We start from the raw sequence: 18,935 nt of genomic DNA, 5'->3' as shown, positions 1-18,935 counted from the left end.
CGTGTCTAGCTTTGAGACAAGGACTATAGAGATTTAAGGGTGGGAGACTGGTTCATGCTCTTGTGAGTTTTCCAATTGTTGGTAAACTGAGAAATGCACTTGAAGTGCATGCACCTTTATATAGTGTTTTATAATGTGCACTTTAATGTCAAGGATTACTGTATTAGATATTAAGCTTACCTTGGAAATAAATTACCCTTAAGATTTACTTTCAGTATCTACAAAACTGAACTGCAGTATCAGCCTGATTTTTATTATTATTATTCCTCCTCATTTTTAGTTTTGAGGGAGCCCTTCCCCAAATTTATTTTGCCACACATGAGAAATGGCTTAGAAAGATGATTTGTTAGTTACCAGAAACAGTGATCTCTAAGACATATTTAAAAATCAGGATGTAATCAGATTCAGCCAGATAACACACAGCATATGTAAGATCTCATGACCTTTGGCCCGAGGACAGTTCTTCAAGCTGCCAGTGAGGTTCTCTGCATTAGGACCCAAGACGTGGGAAATTCTGACCTTTTGGTTTAGATTATGCACCCACCTGGGGAAACAGGTCTGACTCTTCTGCGAGTGGGAGTGTTATGACTGGCTTGTCTAAGTGCTTGAAGGACTGAGTCACGGGGCTGCCGAGGACAAAACCATTCCTGCCATAGGATTTTCTAAAACTGCAGTAAGGATGACCTTTGACTCTGGTTGGGTATGTCAGGCTTCGATCAGCATCCCATGCCAATAACATTTATTTAATGTCCCATTTTGCATGATGGTAGAATAACCACCGAATGAAAAAATTTAGACATGCACAGTCCCTATCCTCTAAGAGTAAAATAGGTGTCTGGTTTGCGCCCTGCCAGGGTTTATTGTAATGAGCAGAGGCCTAACATTCACACCAAATGTTTGAAGAAGGTGTCAGGATTAGATTTCTGGGCTAGGGTCAGAGAAATTCAGGATCTGGAAGTAATGTCCGGTAAAGTCAGGTCCACAGATGATCACAATTGGCATGTCAGGGCAAGTCCAGGGACACAGGAGAAAAGCATTAGAAAGAGTGGCTCCAGGCCACAGTCCAGGCCCTTGGGCTGGAATGGAATGGTATGATGGACACAGGTTGCTAACAGAGGGAGGAATGACTCTGAGCCTTCAAGACTTGACAGTGTATCCTCCACCTGACCCTGCCTGTGGCATAAATCCTGCCTCCATGCTAGACTCCCAGCTTCCGTGTCGTTTCCTCAAAGACCATGTCTACTGACTCTTGAAGATATGCATGTGTCTGTCTGTAGGCTTGTAGGCAGGGGAGAGTAGAAAAGAATGCGGGATCCCTGGGTGGCTCAGCGGTTTAGCGCCTGCCTTTGGCCCAGGGCGCGATCCTGGAGTCCCGGGATCTAGTCCCGCATCGGGCTCCCTGCATGGACCCTGCTTCTCCCTCCTGTGTCTCTGCCCCCCCCTCTCTCTCTCTCTCTCTCAAATAAATAAATAAATAAATAAATAAATAAATAAATAAATCTATCTTAAAAAAAAAAGAAAAGAATGCAGATGAGAGGGAATAAGGGAATAGAAGGGAATGAAATGGATGCCCCTACAGATGGAAGGCAGTGGGATTGATATTTAGAGGGGTGGCCCTGGATTGAAGCTGTCATGTCACGGGCGAGCGGAACTGATGTTGGGCAGGTGGGTGGGTATGGGCAGGTGTCACATTGAGGTTGTCACAATTGATATTTACAGATGAGGTTTCAGTCTTCTACTTGAGAAGTCATGTGTGATAATCAAAGAGACAGCCTAGGTGCTTGGTCAGCCTGGTTAGCGGGGTGAAGGGTTTTAGGTGATTTCCCTTTCTTGGTGATGGCCCTAATTTGTCTTATTACTTCAACCCTCAAGGGTTTTTCTCTACTCTTCTAACTTTCCTGTTGTGTTGATTTGAGGGCTCCTGATCCATCCTGGGCTGGTAACCTGATTTTGATTCCTGCAATCCTGCCTCTCCTTGGTATTTGGATCTTGCCTACCGTGTCCTTGATCTGCAGTTGAGACTTAGGTTAATCCTCCTGCCCCGAGGAGAAGTTTCCAAGCCCTCCGCCCACCCATACCAGCAGCCCCTAGCTCAGCCCTTGCCTGAGCAGTGTGGGGGGCTTCCATCTTGAGGCAGACAGTGCTGCAAGTATAGGAACGCAGGGGTCGGCAAAGGACAGCTTGCTCATTTTCCCTGCCACTGCAGACACATTGCCATTTCTACCAGAAGTTCCATGACTGAATGATTTTGGTGGGAACTGTGAGCCTTATTGGATGAGGTTCATTTGAGTCCTTAAAACTGGTCTTGCACATTGTTCTGAAAACACTGGAAAGATAGTCGACAGGAGTGGCCTTAAGTTTGAAAAGCTCCTTTCTCATGGTATAGAGTGTATTGTTAGGCAATCTTGTTGGGTTTTGAAAGGCCACAGCGCTCATGTTTGATATTCCAGATCACTTGTGGGACACAGAAGTCGTGGCTGTCTGGTTTTGAATTGAGACTGGATTCCAACACCTTCCGCTCTGATTTAATTGGCTAGACCATGTGGCTTCATTAAGAAATCCGTAGTTGGCTGAGCCATATTATTGTATGCTTCCTAAAGTCACCTGAACATTGTGGTGTTGCAGATGAAAAGTCTAAGTGGATGCTTCCAGGACTGGGCAGAGCCAAAGAATGTGGCAGAGCTGTCCTCCTGTCAGCCTTGGTTTTGAAGTCAGGTCTCTTGTTTATAGTTGGAACTCCTCTATATGTGTGGGGTTTTTTTGTTTTCGTTTTTTTTTTTCTCCTGTTTTCACACTGAAGACTCTTTCTGTTAATGAAATTGTATGTAGACCCTAATAAATAATATAAATAAAATAGTACTATTTTGGTTGGTGTAAGGGATAGGAGATGGGAACCTTGCCTGCTCATAGGACATGAACTCTAAGAAGAGCTTTGGGATCTATACCTCAGCCTATCTAGTAGTAATTTGGAGAAAAACCTTATTACACCTCACTCTAGATGAGGATCATCTGACTCCATATTTTATATGATTTTTGTTGTGGTCTTCCCGCCATGTCTCCAAAATTGGTTATACATCAGATGTCTTCTCATATGTCACTTTAGTGTCACGGGTACTGATTTGTCGTTTATGATCTTTAGGCCCTTGCAGAATGTTAGTGCTAAGATTGTGCCCTTTGTATATGGGTGATGTAATTAGTAAAGAGGAAGATGATGATACCATCCTTAATCAAGACATATCAAGCTTGTCCCATTAACTTTGCCCTCAGGCAGCTCTGCCCATGATGTAATAAATACGCCATATGTTTTGGGACTGATCTCCCAAACTTTCTGATGATGCATAACAGAGCCTATGCAGAAGGTATTAAATGGGCCTCAGTATCCTCAGTGAGGAGAATAAGAGGTACTACTGTTAATTAATTTGATTAAGATACAATTGAGAATTCATTAAATTGATTCTAAAGACCTGCATGATTTTGCAATTAAGAATCAGTATTCTTTCTTCCTGCCGTAGTGGAAACATGTTTTCATAATTTAAAACAATTGATTTAACAGACACTTTTGATTTGCTACTCTTTGACATGAAAACCGGTTTTGCATCTGTGATCAGCATTCCAAATACTTGGCTTTTTAAACTGTTTCAGCTAATGTTGCTATCTGCTTTGACCTCATTAGTGATGGCATTATGAGACAGAAACAGTGAGCATTTTTGTATGTGATCTATCTAGAAGACTAGCAGCTAAGGATGAACCTCTGTAGCAGGGATGAGTCTTGCTGCATCTGTGGGATAGAGAATCTTTGTTTTGAACTTAGGAACATAAGAATGCCTGAGATTTCCTGCATCCCAGAGGAAGGCGATAATAGCATACTGATGTGCTGCAGTGGTTTCTGGGGTTTTCCAGCTTTGTATTAGAACTGACTTCTGCACATTTCTTCTGGGAAAGCAGCATATTTGTGAGGATCCACTGGGGGGCACTTGGGGATCTGAGTGTGATCCTTGCTCTCCTATCCCCCACATCACTGATTTAGGTTGGCCTGAAGTCAGCTACTGATTGACAGTGGACTCCCCTTCATCTTTTATTCACAGATACTAACCTTAGGAGGGTTCTTTAGCAAGGAATCCTTAATGAACAGGTGTACTTCTGGCATAACAGTATTGGGTTTGTAGAGTCCAGGAACAGGGCACATTTTCAAAATATCACTCTCACAACTGTATCAGTTAAGATAATCCTTGTTCTTGTCATCTTTTGATTTTTTTTAAAAAGATTTATTTTAAGGGGGGAGGGACAAAGAGGGAGTGAAAGAGAATCTCAGACTGCCTGCTGAGCGTGGAGCCTGCTATGGGGCTTGATCCCAGGACCTTGAGACCATGACCTGAGCCAAAAATCAAGAATCAGATGCTTAACCAACTGAGCCGCCCAGATGCCCCTCCTCTTTTGATTTTATTTATTTATTTTTTTAATTTTTTTTTATTATTATTATTTTTTTTCCTCTTTTGATTTTAAATGAAATAGTTCCTATGGAGAAGAGTTCCACCCGCGATCCCTCATGATCTGTTTGCTCATGTACTAGTTCTAGGATTTCTGCATGGGTGATATTTATCAGTGTCCACTTGGTACAAAAGGTCAACACAGGGAGCTTTTGGTTTCATTCTTGTCCTGGGAGTGGTGGTTCTAGCCATCATATCACTCTGGCAAGACATTTGGCAATTACTTGAAACACGGAATCCTAATGTTTTAGTAACTTTCGATGCTGATGGGTGCTTATGGGTAGGAATGAGCCACAATCAGGGAGATGAGTTTTAGCCACCTGCCAGTAATGCAGATCCCCCACAGTATTGTTGAAGAGTATATGCCTTCTGGGGCTCCCATGTAGGTTGGTGGCAAGTTGAGAGTGACACTTTGCCATTAGAAGGGCCAAAATACTAATAGCTGGCATCATTTTATCTGATGTCACATTGTCTTAATAAGTTCCTAGATAATCTTCAAAGGTATCCACAGATTTCCTGTATGGTCATTGAACCCATCAGCTTGCTCAGTCTTGTATCCATGCCCTAATTTCTTACTGGCAAACTCACTTCTCTTCACTTTGAGTAGTTGTACCTTATTCCTAATGTACCCTAAGTAGCTGAAGATAAGCATGTACAGCAGGGGTATGAGTCTCCAACCTTGCTCTTATGACCTTGTTCTGCTGCCTTCTGGACCCTCAGCTGAGCCCGTCACAAACCTGATGTGAATTTTCAAGAATTTAGAGACCTTCTTACCTGCTGGGACTAGAGATCATGCCCTACCACATCAGTTACCCTATTTCTTCTGTTTCCCCACATCTCATCCTCCCAGATATTTTCTCTATTTCGAAACAAAAGCAAAACACGAGTATCAGTTAGAACTAGTAGATATCTTGTAAGTGTCTTTGTGTTATTGTTTTGAAGTCCGCCTTTCTAAAGTTCATTCCTGGACTCTCCCCAGGTCTTGATTCCTGATCCGTTTGCAGATGACTTGTATCTTTTTTTTTGCCTGGAATGATCTGATCCTAGAACTTGCATCTGTCACACACATTGTGGAACTGCTGTTTTTAATCAGGAGCACCTATGATTTGTCATCAGTCTTGCCTTGTTCTGAGTCTTTTGAGCATCTGATGAGCTGTTTTCCCCTTTTCTGAGCAGAAATGGAATCGGATAACCCAGAGGGCCTTCCCCACACCCACATTGTCCAAGACATAGAGCCTGTCATCTGTCTGACCTTTTCTTACATCTTGAGTTGGTAGGAGGATCTCTCAGTTTTTGGTGAGAATCAGAAGGTCTCACACCAGGACCCAGGCAGACCAGACTGGGTCATTTCAAGGTACGCCCTAGTGCTTTGGTATATGCCTGGCCTCTCCAGCAACTGAGATATCTTTGAGAACTCTGATGTGGAGATGGGAGGGTTACCTCTGAGTCAGAGTGAGTGGTGAGCACCAGTAGCAGCTGGATATTTATATAACACCTAGGCAAAAAGTTCCTTGCTGACCTGCTTCTAAGGACCTACCCTGTGGGCCTGTCTTATTTTGCTTCCCCTACAGCTTGTCCCTTAGCCATTGTGTTGTCAGCCTTTCTTCTTTTTCTCTGCTACATTTGAGCCATCTTGGCCTTATCTCCCAACTTCGATTGGGTCATCATGACACTTTCCTTTTATCCCTTCCCGAATGTTTTTTCTGACCCTTGAAAATCAATTTAGGAAACGAAGATAAACAGTGACGCTAATACGGTCCTGATATCTCTTAAGAGGTGAATGGTTTCTTTGAGGGTGTACACTACCTGTTTCCATTCATCTCCTTTGCTTCTCTGCCCTTCCTACCTCCAGTCCTTAAGTGAATGTAGTTTGAATAGTTCCCACAATCCCTTTCCATTAGAAAAACAGGTCTTAATCTACTGGAAAGTTCTTCCTACTTATGTTAGTTTTATCCCTATCCATTCATTCCTGATGAGTACCAACAAATTGTGTGGGGGAGGTTGGGTTAGCAGGGTTTGGAGATAATGTGCAAGAATCATCTCATTGTGAAGGTCCCAATGTATTTAGAGGCCATCTGGAACTACGCCACATTTAAATAGTTGTTCACTATCAGTAAAGGAGTATTTATGCTTTAAATTTAAATTGTTAAACATTGAGCATTCCAAATGAAGGCCAAGTATAAGCTGCCAACATTTAAATTTACCAATGATTTCCAGATGCCACGTTGTGCAGAGAGAAGGAAAGCAACCTTTCAACCACTTATTGGTATTTTGTCTGCATGATTTGGACTGTTGTTAGAGTGGACATTTTGTTTTATGCACGAGGTAGGAGAGGGCAAGAGGACAATTTCTAACTTAAAATTTTGAGCTTGTCTTATAGAATCTGTCAACTTTCTATCACTGTAGCTTAATCCATACGGAACTCCTAGTACCTGGGTGTGTGGCTGCTCCAGCCAATGGCATGAGTTGGATTGGCTGTTTTAAAAACGTGAAGCTCTGTGGACTTCTAAATTTTTTTAATTTTTAAAAATGTTTAATGATTTTGAGAGAGAGAGCAAGTGGGATGAGGGAAGGACAGAGGGAGAGGGAGAAAGAGAATCTTTTTTTTTTTTTTTTTTTTTATTGGTGTTCAATTTACTAACATACAGAATAACACCCAGTGCCCGTCACCCATTCACTCCCACCCCCCGCCCTCCTCCCCTTCTACCACCCCTAGTTCGTTTCCCAGAGTTAGCAGTCTTTACGTTCTGTCTCCCTTTCTGATATTTCCCACACATTTCTTCTCCCTTCCCTTATTTTCCCTTTCACTATTATTTATATTCCCCAAATGAATGAGAACATATAATGTTTGTCCTTCTCCGACTGACTTACTTCACTCAGCATAATACCCTCCAGTTCCATCCACGTTGAAGCAAATGGTGGGTATTTGTCATTTCTAATAGCTGAGTAATATTCCATTGTATACATAAACCACATCTTCTTTATCCATTCATCGAGAAAGAGAATCTTAAGCAGGTTTCATGTCCTACATGGAGAGCCTGCTGCGAGGCTCAATCTCATGACTCTGAGATCATGACCTGATCTGAAATCAAGAGTCAGACAGTTAACCAACTGAGCCACCCAGGTGCAGCTGGATTTTTTTTTATTTTTAATTGCATAAGAACCATGCATAACACTAATAAAAACAGAGAACCAGGTATTCAGTTTATCCTCTGTGTCTGAAAGAGTTTTCATTGGAGTTATTTTGGCATTGCTGATCTGTAGCTACATGCTGTTTTTATTGGCATTTACCTGCTTTTGTTTGGAGTATAAAGCAACCTTGAATACAAATTTGGACAATAATTTTTAAAATATTATTTTAGATTCAAGTATATCAATTTCTTCACTGTGGAAAACAGCTTCTAATGTGGGGTATCAAGTCTTGTTTTGATTTTAAGTGTTTGCCCTATATTTTGTTCCAATAAAGTAAAATTTGTGATAATTTGAAAATATTATTGGAAAAGAGGTGTGGATTGATTTTGAAAAAGTATAATTTGTCTCAAGGGCATGTTATAATAGGAGCTAAGGAAATAAAATAGTGACAAATAAAAGAGCTCAATAATCCCATAATGAAAAAATTAGTGATTTTAATGAGTTCTGATATTTGGTTGAAAATGAAACTTTAAAAAAACTTAAGGTTCTTGAGATAATTTTCTTAAATATTTTGTCATCTTGTGTGAGTTTTTCAACCCCATTCTTTATGAGGAAAAAAAAGTGTTTCTGAACACAAACTCAAAGTCTTATTTAATTTTCAAGTTTATTGATATAAATAAAAGTTTTCTTTGATTCGAGACATTATCGATACATTTGCCTTTTGAACATTCTAATTATGAGAGATTTTTATGTATAATTGGTGTCACCTTTGGGCTTCAATTTTCCATTCTTTCTATTAAGGAAAGCATTTTTTTTTCTCTCTTTAATTTGAAGATTTAGTTGGCTTTATGAAATGATTGATGAATCAGGCAGCATCTCATCTAGCCAGGAGAAGGGAAGCTCCCAAGAACAGTTTCATAAAGGGAAGGGAAATTTGTTCTTGTTCATGTGTTCCATGTTATATGATTATTCTCCCTTAGTATTAGAAAATCCTGGCTGTACTTATTTCCAGTGTAAAAATCTTATCCATACACATTGTTTTGTTCCATTAGAGAAACTTCCCTGGCTGTGACTCATGCTACTAAGAATTATTTCGAGTTATTGATTATTGTTAAGTATTCTCCAGTTTGAACATTTATTGAATTAATTGAGTTAAAATAACTAATTTGAAGTAACCATTACTGTAGACATGTGCTTGTGGTTAATCCCCTTTTTGAATCCTTTAGGCCTTTTGAATTACTTTATTTTATAAGTGCTCACATATAATACATGTTGCAATATAACCCTAAAACTTCTGTATAATGAAGAGTTAGTGCTACTTGCTCAGTCCCAAACAATGCTGGTGCCTTCCCAGCAGCTTCTCTTCTACACACTTCCTGTCCCCTGGACCAGATGCTCAGAGAGCACGAAGAGGTGTTAACCCATTGACAAGTATCCAAGAGCAGAATCAATTTCCTGGTAGACCAGTAGGTCATCCAGTGGCCCGGTGTTCTGTTTTGTACTAGTAGTGGCTTTAAAGAATAGTTTACAGATGAGTAGATTTTACTGCCACATTGATGAGCTCAAAGGTTTGAGCTGTGGCAGGAATTCTCTCCATCCTGGCTCATGATAATCCGGCCCAGGATTGAGAATTAGATACCAGTCCAATACTGGGACTTCCAGTCAGGCCTCTAGTCCATATAGTAGCATGTGTCTTTTCTGTAGCTACTGTAATATTTTTAGAAATTCGTTCTAAAGAATTGGTTCAAGAGTCAGTTATTGATGTTAACTATTAAGGTTTTGGCTGTAATATGCTTTCCAGTAGTTAAAATACAAGCATTTGTACAAATGGAAATTTAGAAAACCCTATGACCAGTTTGGGGAAACAAACTAGGAAAGAGGACATCTTTTATAATAGTGTCTTATGAGTGTGAATGTTAGTGTATTTATACTTGCCCAGAGATCTGTACAAGTGAAAATAGAAAAAAACAAAGTTTTTAAACCTTTTAATAGTGAGAATTCTTCAGTTGGTGGAAATCTTTCCAGAGTATCATTTCCTTTTTCTTTCCCATTTGTCTCTAATCACCAGCTCTTTGTCTTTCAAATGTAGACATATAAGATTAAGTTTTTCTTTAAAAAATTGCCTTCCCAAACTAGTATTTTCACAGTTATCCTTTTAAGCTTATTGTTTTAAAAACAGGAATAAATGTAATTAAAATACTTACCAAAATTATCAATGTCATGGTTTTCAACTAATAACAAATTAAAATCTCTGGACTATTTTAACTTTTTAAAAATATAGTTTTTGAGCAAATATTAGCCTGATGTTGATTTAAAAGAAAGATCATTAATCTCCAAACTATGAAAGTATATAAATGAGAGAAAGAAGGAAATTTTTCTTAACTTTAAAAGATTAGTCTTATATTGTCATTATTTTTTGTTCTTTTTATTTATTTGTTATTTATTTCTTGTTTATCTGGTTAGTGATATTCAGTGTAAAAGTCTTAAATCAGTGCATACAAGACAGATGCTAATTAGTAAATTTTACTTGGTATGAAGTACTATAGCTAGCAGGCTATAAATTTCAAGTAGCAAAATTAAATGTGTTTGTATTTGAAATATATGGAATGCCTCATTTTGTGGGGAGAGAGGAAAATGAAAGAACCTGCTTCTGTTCCTTCTGCAAGTGCTTATTGTCATGTTACATGGAATACATCTTTTGTATCTCTCTGTGCCTCTGGCTTCTCTTCTGTAAAATGGGCCCAAGAATTTAATTGCCTGCCTTCATCCCTTTCAAGAACATTGAGGACAGATACCTTGAAGTCTTTGGAAGACAAAATGCCACCTTGTGTATTTTTTGATATACTAACTTGCCTTGTAAGTATGTACTATGTGTTGTACACAGTGGCGCGGTGTGACATTGTGAACTTTTTTTTATGAGAAAAAAGTTGTTTGCATGCCTCGATGTTAAACTATAACTTCATTATTCATGTTTTATATTTTCTGAACTTGATTCTTTCCTCTCTCTCTTGTGCAGTGGGAACCGTCCCTCTGAGTGTCTCCATGCGCTCTACTGTTCCTGGGGCTGGGGGCGGGAGCAGTGGGTTGTGGGAGGTGGAGGTACTAGTTTTTTGTGTTAATCTTTTAGAAGCATGCAGAGAAGTGGTACAGGTGGGTTAGGGGTAAACCCCAAGTCTGCCGTTTACAGAGAACGGAGCCTCATCAGTTTAGAAATAGACAAAAAGCCCTCTCTCTCCTCATTTGTTGAGTTTCTTCACCATGTTCTTACTGCCCTCCATTCTGACCCCTGGGGTGGAGAGTCAGGGAGAACTTTTTATTCTTGACTATAGAAAATGTGGTGATGGGGGAGATTCCAGCATAGGATTTGGGAGGCCGGGAATGTAGTCTGTGTGCTGTTCCTGCACTGATTCCCATTGACCTGTTCTGGACCATTTTCCATCTCTAGTGAATGAGGATGCTGGAGGGTGGGTGGGGGGTAAGGTTGCCAGGGAGTGAGGAGAGCTGTTCTTGCATTGAATACCTAGATTCCATACAGTAAAGGTATCTGTGAAGCTGATTATTCACACAAAAACTGTTTCAAATATAGCTCGTTAGGCCTCTCTTTATATTTGCATGTGAGGGTTAATTTTCACTGCTTAGGAACTTCTGTTATATAACTGCCAACGTCATCAGTGGATGCTTGTGGTTAAAAAGCCCTGTGTCCTTTAAAAAATTCCTAAGTGCTGTTTTTTTTTTAAAGATACTAAGTGCTATTTTGTTTTTCTGTGATAAAAACTGTTCTCATAAAAGTCTAAGGAAGATGATAATTTTTATGTCTGGTTAGTATTTAATGACATTTGCTTAGCAATTTTTCAGTCTTGTGGTAGTGGTTTTTCTCGGGTTTCTAACATTGTTTTATGTTTTTGTGACATCTTTTGTCATTCTTTTCCAGAGAATTCGGTCAACAGTGGATGAAAAAGAACAAAAACAGCTTCTTATGGATTTGGATGTAGTAATGCGGAGTAGTGATTGCCCGTACATTGTTCAGTTTTATGGTGCACTCTTCAGAGAGGTAGGAATAAACAATTTGGGGTTTTAGCTGATGAATAACTATCTCATTGGAATAAATAAGAGGATGGCAGGCTTAGATTCTGATCTTCATTAATTGCCAGACGTTAGCAATAAGCTGATCTCTGAATATTTTAGTATATAGGTGTGAGATTGCACACATTTATTTCCAGCACTGATTATTCCTTGGTTAAGGGGTGAATCTCAGGCTTTTAAAATACGTATTTATGGCTGTCATTTGTGAATCCGCATATTTCCTTTCTTCACTTATTGTTTCTGTTCTTTAAGAACCTGACAAATCCACTAACTTCTGAATAACCCTTTGCCATAGGTTGAGATTTCTCTGTTTTGGCTTTGAACTCCCTCAGTGTCCCCTCTCCCCCTTTAAAAACTTATCTTTATTTCTGTCATTAATTGTATCTGCTTTTAATGGAAGCATTTACTCACCCTCATCAGAACCCTCAGTGCAACCCATATGGAAATTCACTAGTTATACTAGGAATTCTTCTAGCTAATCTTGTTATCTGGATTTTTGTGTAGAGACTGCATGGTCTCAGGGTCATGTGTCTTCTTTTGGCCCCTGGTTATTCCGTGTCCTGACACAGGGTATCACTTCTGCCTCTGGCTGTCAAACCCGTGTAGTCCTTCCAGTCATCTCATTGCCCGAGGCAGGGAAGGAAGGGATTTAGGGCAGGGGGTGTGGGTGGAGCTGGAGCTGGAGCTGGGCCCCAATCCGACACTTACGGGTATCCTGGCCAGTCCTCACACATTTGTGATATTTACTTAGGTGAGTGGGACTTCGGCTGAATGATCCCTTACACACTTTTAATACTCTTTATAAAACACCGTTGTCATTTTGAAAGTGTTAGGATGAGCTTGTGCTAGTGGGGCCGTTATGAGCTGGTGAGAAGCCCCTCCCTTCTTTTTTTCTGGGACTGGATCACAAAGCGGGGATGTAGCCTTGGGGGTTTTGTTTTATTTCCTGACTTAAAAAATACTGTGTTGTAAGACAGACCTGACTTTAACTTGACTAGAAATTTTTGAAGTCTTAAAATTGGAGAAGACCTTTGAGCTTAGTCAATTAATTCCCTACTCAGTACATCTGTTTTTATTGATTTGTTTTTCTGTGCTCTTAAGAGGTGACTCTAGTAGGTGGAAGGGTCCATTGCTTTGTTGAATCAGTAATTAATTACTGTTAATTCTAGACTCCTCTAGTTTCTTTGTACTTCTGTCCTTGTACTTGTTATGACTCGAATATTCGTTTTTGTGACTGGGTACACGGGATTTGTCTTCCTTCACCATAGCACACCAGTAGTACGTTGTGACAGTATACATCGTATGTTCAGGAACATACTCTGTCCTGAACCTAAGTGTATCATAAAGTCGTGCTGTCTGTAAGATCATGAATCTGGAACTTTTCTTTATGTTCCACAAGAGTCTTGCCATCTCCTCCTCCCTTCTCCCAAACCATTGATTTAGTCTTTATAATCACTAAATCTTCTGGCCATTTTATTCTTCAGAGCTTATGCAGAGCAGTACTTACTTAGGGATTGAACTACAGTCTGTCCCAACTGGATTCCACAGTCTGCTTTTCTAGCTCTGCCACTTGAGGCTCCTACTGGCCCTATCTTAGCTGTATTTCAACTCCATTGAGCTCAGGTACTCCAGCCTATGTCTCATGTTCATTGTTTAATCATTCCTTTAGGCAGTATTAGATGTATAACCCCAGCCTACTCAGTGTAGAAGTCTGATTTTATGAAAAGAAGGCAGAGTAAGTGACACCCAGAATTGCAAATATTGGAAACAACACAGAAAGCTTGGAGTAGTATCTGAACAGTGTCTTCATTGTTTCTTCTGAGAAGCAGGGTAAAATGCATTGTCAATATCTCAGGGAGGTGGAAGGGAGTTGAGATAATGCAGCTGTAAGCACAAACATCTGTCGACTATTCTACAGTTTTCATATATATTCTCTTTGTAATGGTCTCAGGGCATTCGGGGGCATCATCCCCCTTCTCCCTCTCTAAATTAATTAGAGAGGAGGCTGAGGTTTGAGGACTGTTTGGATGGGAGTCACATAGTCACATAGTCACTATAGTCACATAGTCAGTATAGTCACAAAGTCACATAAAGAAGTAGCAGAGATGGGACTTTAGGGACAAAAATCTCACTGTTCTTTCTGTTATAGAACAAGTGGTCTAGGGATGAGGAACTTTCAGCTTCATTTAAAAAAATAATTACAAAAAAAATAAAAAATAATAATTACTTTTTCACAGGACTACAATTTTTGAGTATGATCTGATGGAGGCTGAGGATCTGCACAGTTAAGTTGTATAAAGTTGCAAAATGCCCTGACAGGTGAACATGAACTCTCTCCACCCTCTTGCAAGAAGTAATAGGTACTTTCTGGATTAAAAAAAAAAAAAAAAGTTTAGAAGCCAAAAGTTCACCTTTAAAGAATGCATAGGCAGAGTGTGTTTCCTGAGGTTACAAAGGTTAAAAATATTAAACAGACTTAATAAGGGTTTAGAGAAACATTTTTCTTTTGAGATTGATCATTTAAAAGAATCTTTTTGGCAACGTGATCTTCAGTTCTAGTAATAGACACACAATTCTGGGTTTATGAAAGGAAAGACTGGAGATGAACATATGTAATCTGGACTCTCACCTAATCACCACTATGAGGAAGACAAATGACTTTTAATTACTGTCCCTGTGAGGAACCCTCCAGGACATTTCGTTTTATCATACGTATGCCCGTAAGACATCAGCTTGTGGTTTGCTTCAGTCAGCTATCAATCAGAGAGCTCATGAGATGTTAGTTTTCTTACCCTGGCAGCTCCTCTGTAGAGAGATGAATCTTGCTCTTGGGTAATCACTGAGCCTCTGCAAGTTCCATAGTTTTACTCAGAGCAATGACTGAATAATATTTAATACCTAAGTTGGAAACTTGTTTTTTGCGATTGTCTCCAACCATTTATACTTCTTTCTACAATGGAGCTGAACTCAAATAAAAAGCCCAAAGTACAACTTGGATTTGATGTTGGTAAGTTATTAAGACATCTAATTGCACAGGTTTCTAAACTCATTTTCAGACTTTGAAGACAGAAAAATGAAGAGCTTCACAATATTGAACAATAAACGTAACTTGTAGCCTGTAACTTGCCTAAAGGTCCGCACCTTCCGTTTATCAGAACTGAAACCTAGAATCACTTTAAAAATGTCCTTTAATATATAGATTTTCAGAATTTAAAAGCACAGAAGCCCTTACTTTGAGTATCTTTGGAGGTTGGAGAAATTCTAGTGTAGGAGATACTATTCTGAGTAACTGGTGACTAAAGCTGGTCATTGGGTTATGTAAAAGGCGCTGATATTAGCTGAATTTAGTGCATTCTTCCCTTTCTCCCCCTGCTACTGCTTATGTTCTTTCCTTTCCTTCCTCTTGCATAGTTTAAGCACAGCCTTATTGAGGGAACATCAACATATGATAAAACGCACGTATTGAGAGGGTACAGTTCCATATGTGTGAACAAGTTGTACACCTGTACAGTTATCACCAATCAAGAAGGTGGACATTTCCATCACTCCCACTCCCTGTGCCCATGTCCTCTCTGCTCCCACCGTGCTGCTTTCTGCCTCTGTAGGTGGATGTGCATTTTTTAGAGTTTTATGTAAATGGAATAGTACAGTATGTATGTTTTATCTTCCTTACTCTATGTAATTGTTTTTTAATTCCTTCTGTGGTGTGTGTCAATAGTTTGTTCATTTATATTGCTGAGTAGTGGAAGTAGTATTCCATGGTGGGGATATGCTATGTACGATTGGTTCACTCCTTCTCCTGCTGAGGGACTGTTGGATTGTCTCTGGTTTTTGTCTGTTACAAATAACACTGTTGTGAGCATTTGTATACAACTGTGTGAGTAGACATGTGCTCTCATTTCCCTTGGGTAAATAGCTGGTAGTGGAATGGCTGGATCATATGGTAGGTGAATATTTAACTTTTTAAAATTATTCTCCAAAGTGGTTGTACTATTTTCAACCTTCACCAGTAATGTATGAGACTTCTCTTTCTTCCACATCTTTTCTAATACCTGGGATGGTCTTTTCAATTTTTAGCCATTGTCATTGGTGTAAACTGGAATCTCACTGTCTTTAAAAAATTTTGTTTAAGGATTTATTTATTTTAGAGAGAGGGTGCACACATGCATGTGTGAGAATGAGTGGGGAGAGGGGCAGAGGGGAGAGGAAGAGAAGCAGATTCCCACTGAGCCAGAGTCCCGCAAGGAGCTGGATCCCAGAACCCTGAAATCTTGACCTCAGCCCAAGTTAAGAGTTTGCTACTTATCTGACCGAGCCACCCAGGCACCCCTAAATTTGTTTCTTTGATGGATTGTGACGTTGAAAGCTTTTCAGGTGCCTGTTTACCAACCATATGTCCTCTCTGATGAAGTTCCTCTTCCAACTTTATTTTTTAAAAAGCTTTTTTTGTTTCTTTTTGAGTTTTGGGAGTTTTTATTTTTTAAAAAAATTATTTATTTATTTGAGAGAGAGAGAAAGAGCACAGGGGAAAAGAATAGTGGGAAAGGGAGAGAATCTCAAGCAGACTCTTCACTCAGCATGGAGCCCAATGTGGGGCTGGATCTCATGACCCTGAGATCATGACCTGAGCCAAAACCAAGAGTCAGACACTTAATTGACTGAGCCACGCAGGTGCCCCTTGGGAGTTTTTTTAAAAAAAACATATTCTGGATATAAGTTTATTATCAGATATATGATTGCAAGTATTTGCTCCCCCATGTGTGACTTTATTCATTATACTCTTAACAACATTTTTTTTTTTTGAAAAATGAAGGTTCTTAATACTGTTGTAGGCCAATTTGTTGTTGTTGGTTTTTTTTTTTAAGAAAAAATGTATTGTGCTTTTGATATTGTATGTAAGAAGGAATCTTTGCTTAACTCAAAGTCACTCAGATTTTCTCCTATGTTTTCTTATAGACTTTTATAATTTCAGATAACATTTATATTTATAATCCATTTGGAGTTCGTTTTTATATGGTAGGGAGGTATGGATTAATGTTTACTATTTACATGTGGATATCTTTTGCTCTTTTGTCAGAAGTTAGTTGACCCCAGGTGTGTAGGTCTGTTTCTGGACTAGTCCTTTTTTTTTTTTTAATTTTTTTTTTTAGCTAGTCTTTTCTAATGATTTGTTTGTGTTCTGTCTCTGTATCAGTTCCACACTGTCTTGAGTCCTCCAGCTAGTCTTAAGATCAGGTAGTGCTGGTCTTTAAACTTGATTCCTTTTAATTTTTTTTTTTAAGATTTTATTTATTTATTCATGAGAGACAGAGAGAGAGAGGCAAAGACACAGGTAGAGGGAGAAGCAGGCTCCTTGCAGGAGGACTCAGTCCTCCTAGATTGAGACGTGGGACTCAATCCCGGGTTTCCAGGATCATGCCCTGGGCAGAAGGCAGGCACTAAACCGCTGAGCCACCCAGGGATCCCCCCTTTTAATTTTTTAAAAAGAATTTTAGAGATTTTTATCTATTAGAGAGTGAGCCAGTGAGCTAGAACATAAGTGGGGAGGGGCAGAGGGAGAGGGAGAAGTAGGCTCCCCGCCGAGCCTGGTGTGGGGCTCCATCCCAGGACCCCAAGATCATGACCTGAGCTGAAGGAAGATGATTCACTGACTGAGCCACCCAGAGGGCCCCTAGGACATTCTAGTGCAAGTTGACTTATGAGTTCTTGTAGCTTTTTGTAGATTCCATCACATTTTCTGTATAGATTATCATGTTGTCTGTGAATAAAGAGAGTTCTTTTCAGTTTGGGTTCCATTTATTTACTTATGTCTTATCTTACTGTGCTGGTTAGATCCTCTAGTACATAGAAGCAGTGACAGTGGCCATCCTGTCTTGTTTCTGATCCTAGGGAGATCTTTAGGGTTTCATCAGGAAGGACGATGTTAGCTGTAGTCTTCTCTTTTTCTTTTTCTTTTTCTTTTTTTTTTTTTGCTGTAAGTTTTTCATAGATATTCTTTATCAGGTTGAAGAAGTGCCCTTCTATTCCTAATTTGCTGAGGTTTTTTTTTTTTTTTTTTTTAATGAGGAATAGATGTTAGAGTTTCCCCCATTCTTTTTCTACATCTTTAAGGTGATTGTATGATGTTAAATTCTTTTTTTCATATTGTAAGTTACATGGGTTGCTTTTCATATGTTAAACCAACCTTGCATTTCTGGGATAAATCTACTTGATTATCATGTATTACCACTCTAATATATTGTTGGATTAAATTTGCTGAAATGTTATTTTGAAGTTCTGTTTTTAAAATTTTATTACTTATTTTTTTTGAATAAGCTCCATGCCAATTGTAGGGCTTGCTTGAACTCATGACCCTGAGATCTAGAGTTGTGCGCTCTATTGACTAAGCCAGCCAGGTGCCCTTATTTGGAAGTTTCATATCTGTGTTCTTCAGAGATACTGATCCGTATTTTTCTTATAATGTTTTTGTTTGGCTTTCATGTCAGTATATTAGTGCTAGCCATATAGAATGAGTAGGAAAATACTCCCTTGTTTGCAGCTTTCTGGGAAAATTTATATAGACTTGGTATTACTTCTTTTGTAAATGTTTGGTAGACTTCACCAAAGAAGCCATTTGAATTAGGACTTTTCTTTATGGGAAGCTTTTCAACTACAAGTTCAGTTACTTTCAAAGACAGAGTTTTCTATTCAAGTTATGTTTCTTCTGGAATAAAGTTTGGTGGTTTGTTTCTCTGAAGAAATTTGTTTCTTTCATCTAAATTGTCAAACTAATTGACAATTTAATAGGTAATTTGCATCTCCTCTATTTTTACTTGATGAGTCCGGCTAGAGATTTATCAATTTTATCCATCATTCAGTGAGCCAGCTTTTAGTTGCATTAATTTTCTATATTATTTTTCTGTTTAAAATTTTTTTCAAGGGCACCTAGGTGACTCAGTGGTTGAGCATCTGCCTTTGGCTCAGGTTGTGATCCCAGGGTCCTGGGATCAAGTCCAACACCGGGCTCCATGTGGGGAGCCTGCTTCTCCTTCTACCTATGTCTCTGCCTCTTTCTCTGTGTCTCTCTCATGAATAAATAAAATCTTTAAAGAAAAGTTTTCTTTTTTTCATTCTGATCACTCTTCTTGTTTTCTGCATATTTTGGCTTAATTTGCTCATCTGTTTTTAGTTTCTTAAGGTAGTTCTTGCTTTTTTTTTTTTTTAAACTGTGAAGTAGTTTGAACGTACAGACAC

General features: G+C 39.1%; 1 protein-coding gene across 4 annotated transcripts in view; it reads left to right on the top strand.

The window, feature by feature from the left end:
* Positions 1–18,935, top strand: part of MAP2K4 (mitogen-activated protein kinase kinase 4) — a 135,392-nt gene that overhangs the window by 72,746 nt on the left and 43,711 nt on the right. For all 4 annotated transcript variants that reach the window (XM_072821099.1, XM_072821098.1, XM_072821097.1 and 1 more), the window contains one exon: positions 11,551–11,670. In XM_072821099.1, the coding sequence (XP_072677200.1) occupies positions 11,551–11,670 (120 nt within the window). The remainder of the gene's footprint in view (positions 1–11,550; positions 11,671–18,935) is intronic.

Source organism: Canis lupus, chromosome 3 (assembly GCF_048164855.1).
Source record: "Canis lupus baileyi chromosome 3, mCanLup2.hap1, whole genome shotgun sequence".
In the NCBI taxonomy this organism is placed as follows: Eukaryota; Metazoa; Chordata; class Mammalia; order Carnivora; family Canidae; genus Canis; species Canis lupus.
Note: the sequence above shows the minus strand (reverse complement) of the source record. Positions and strands in the feature narration are given on the sequence as shown.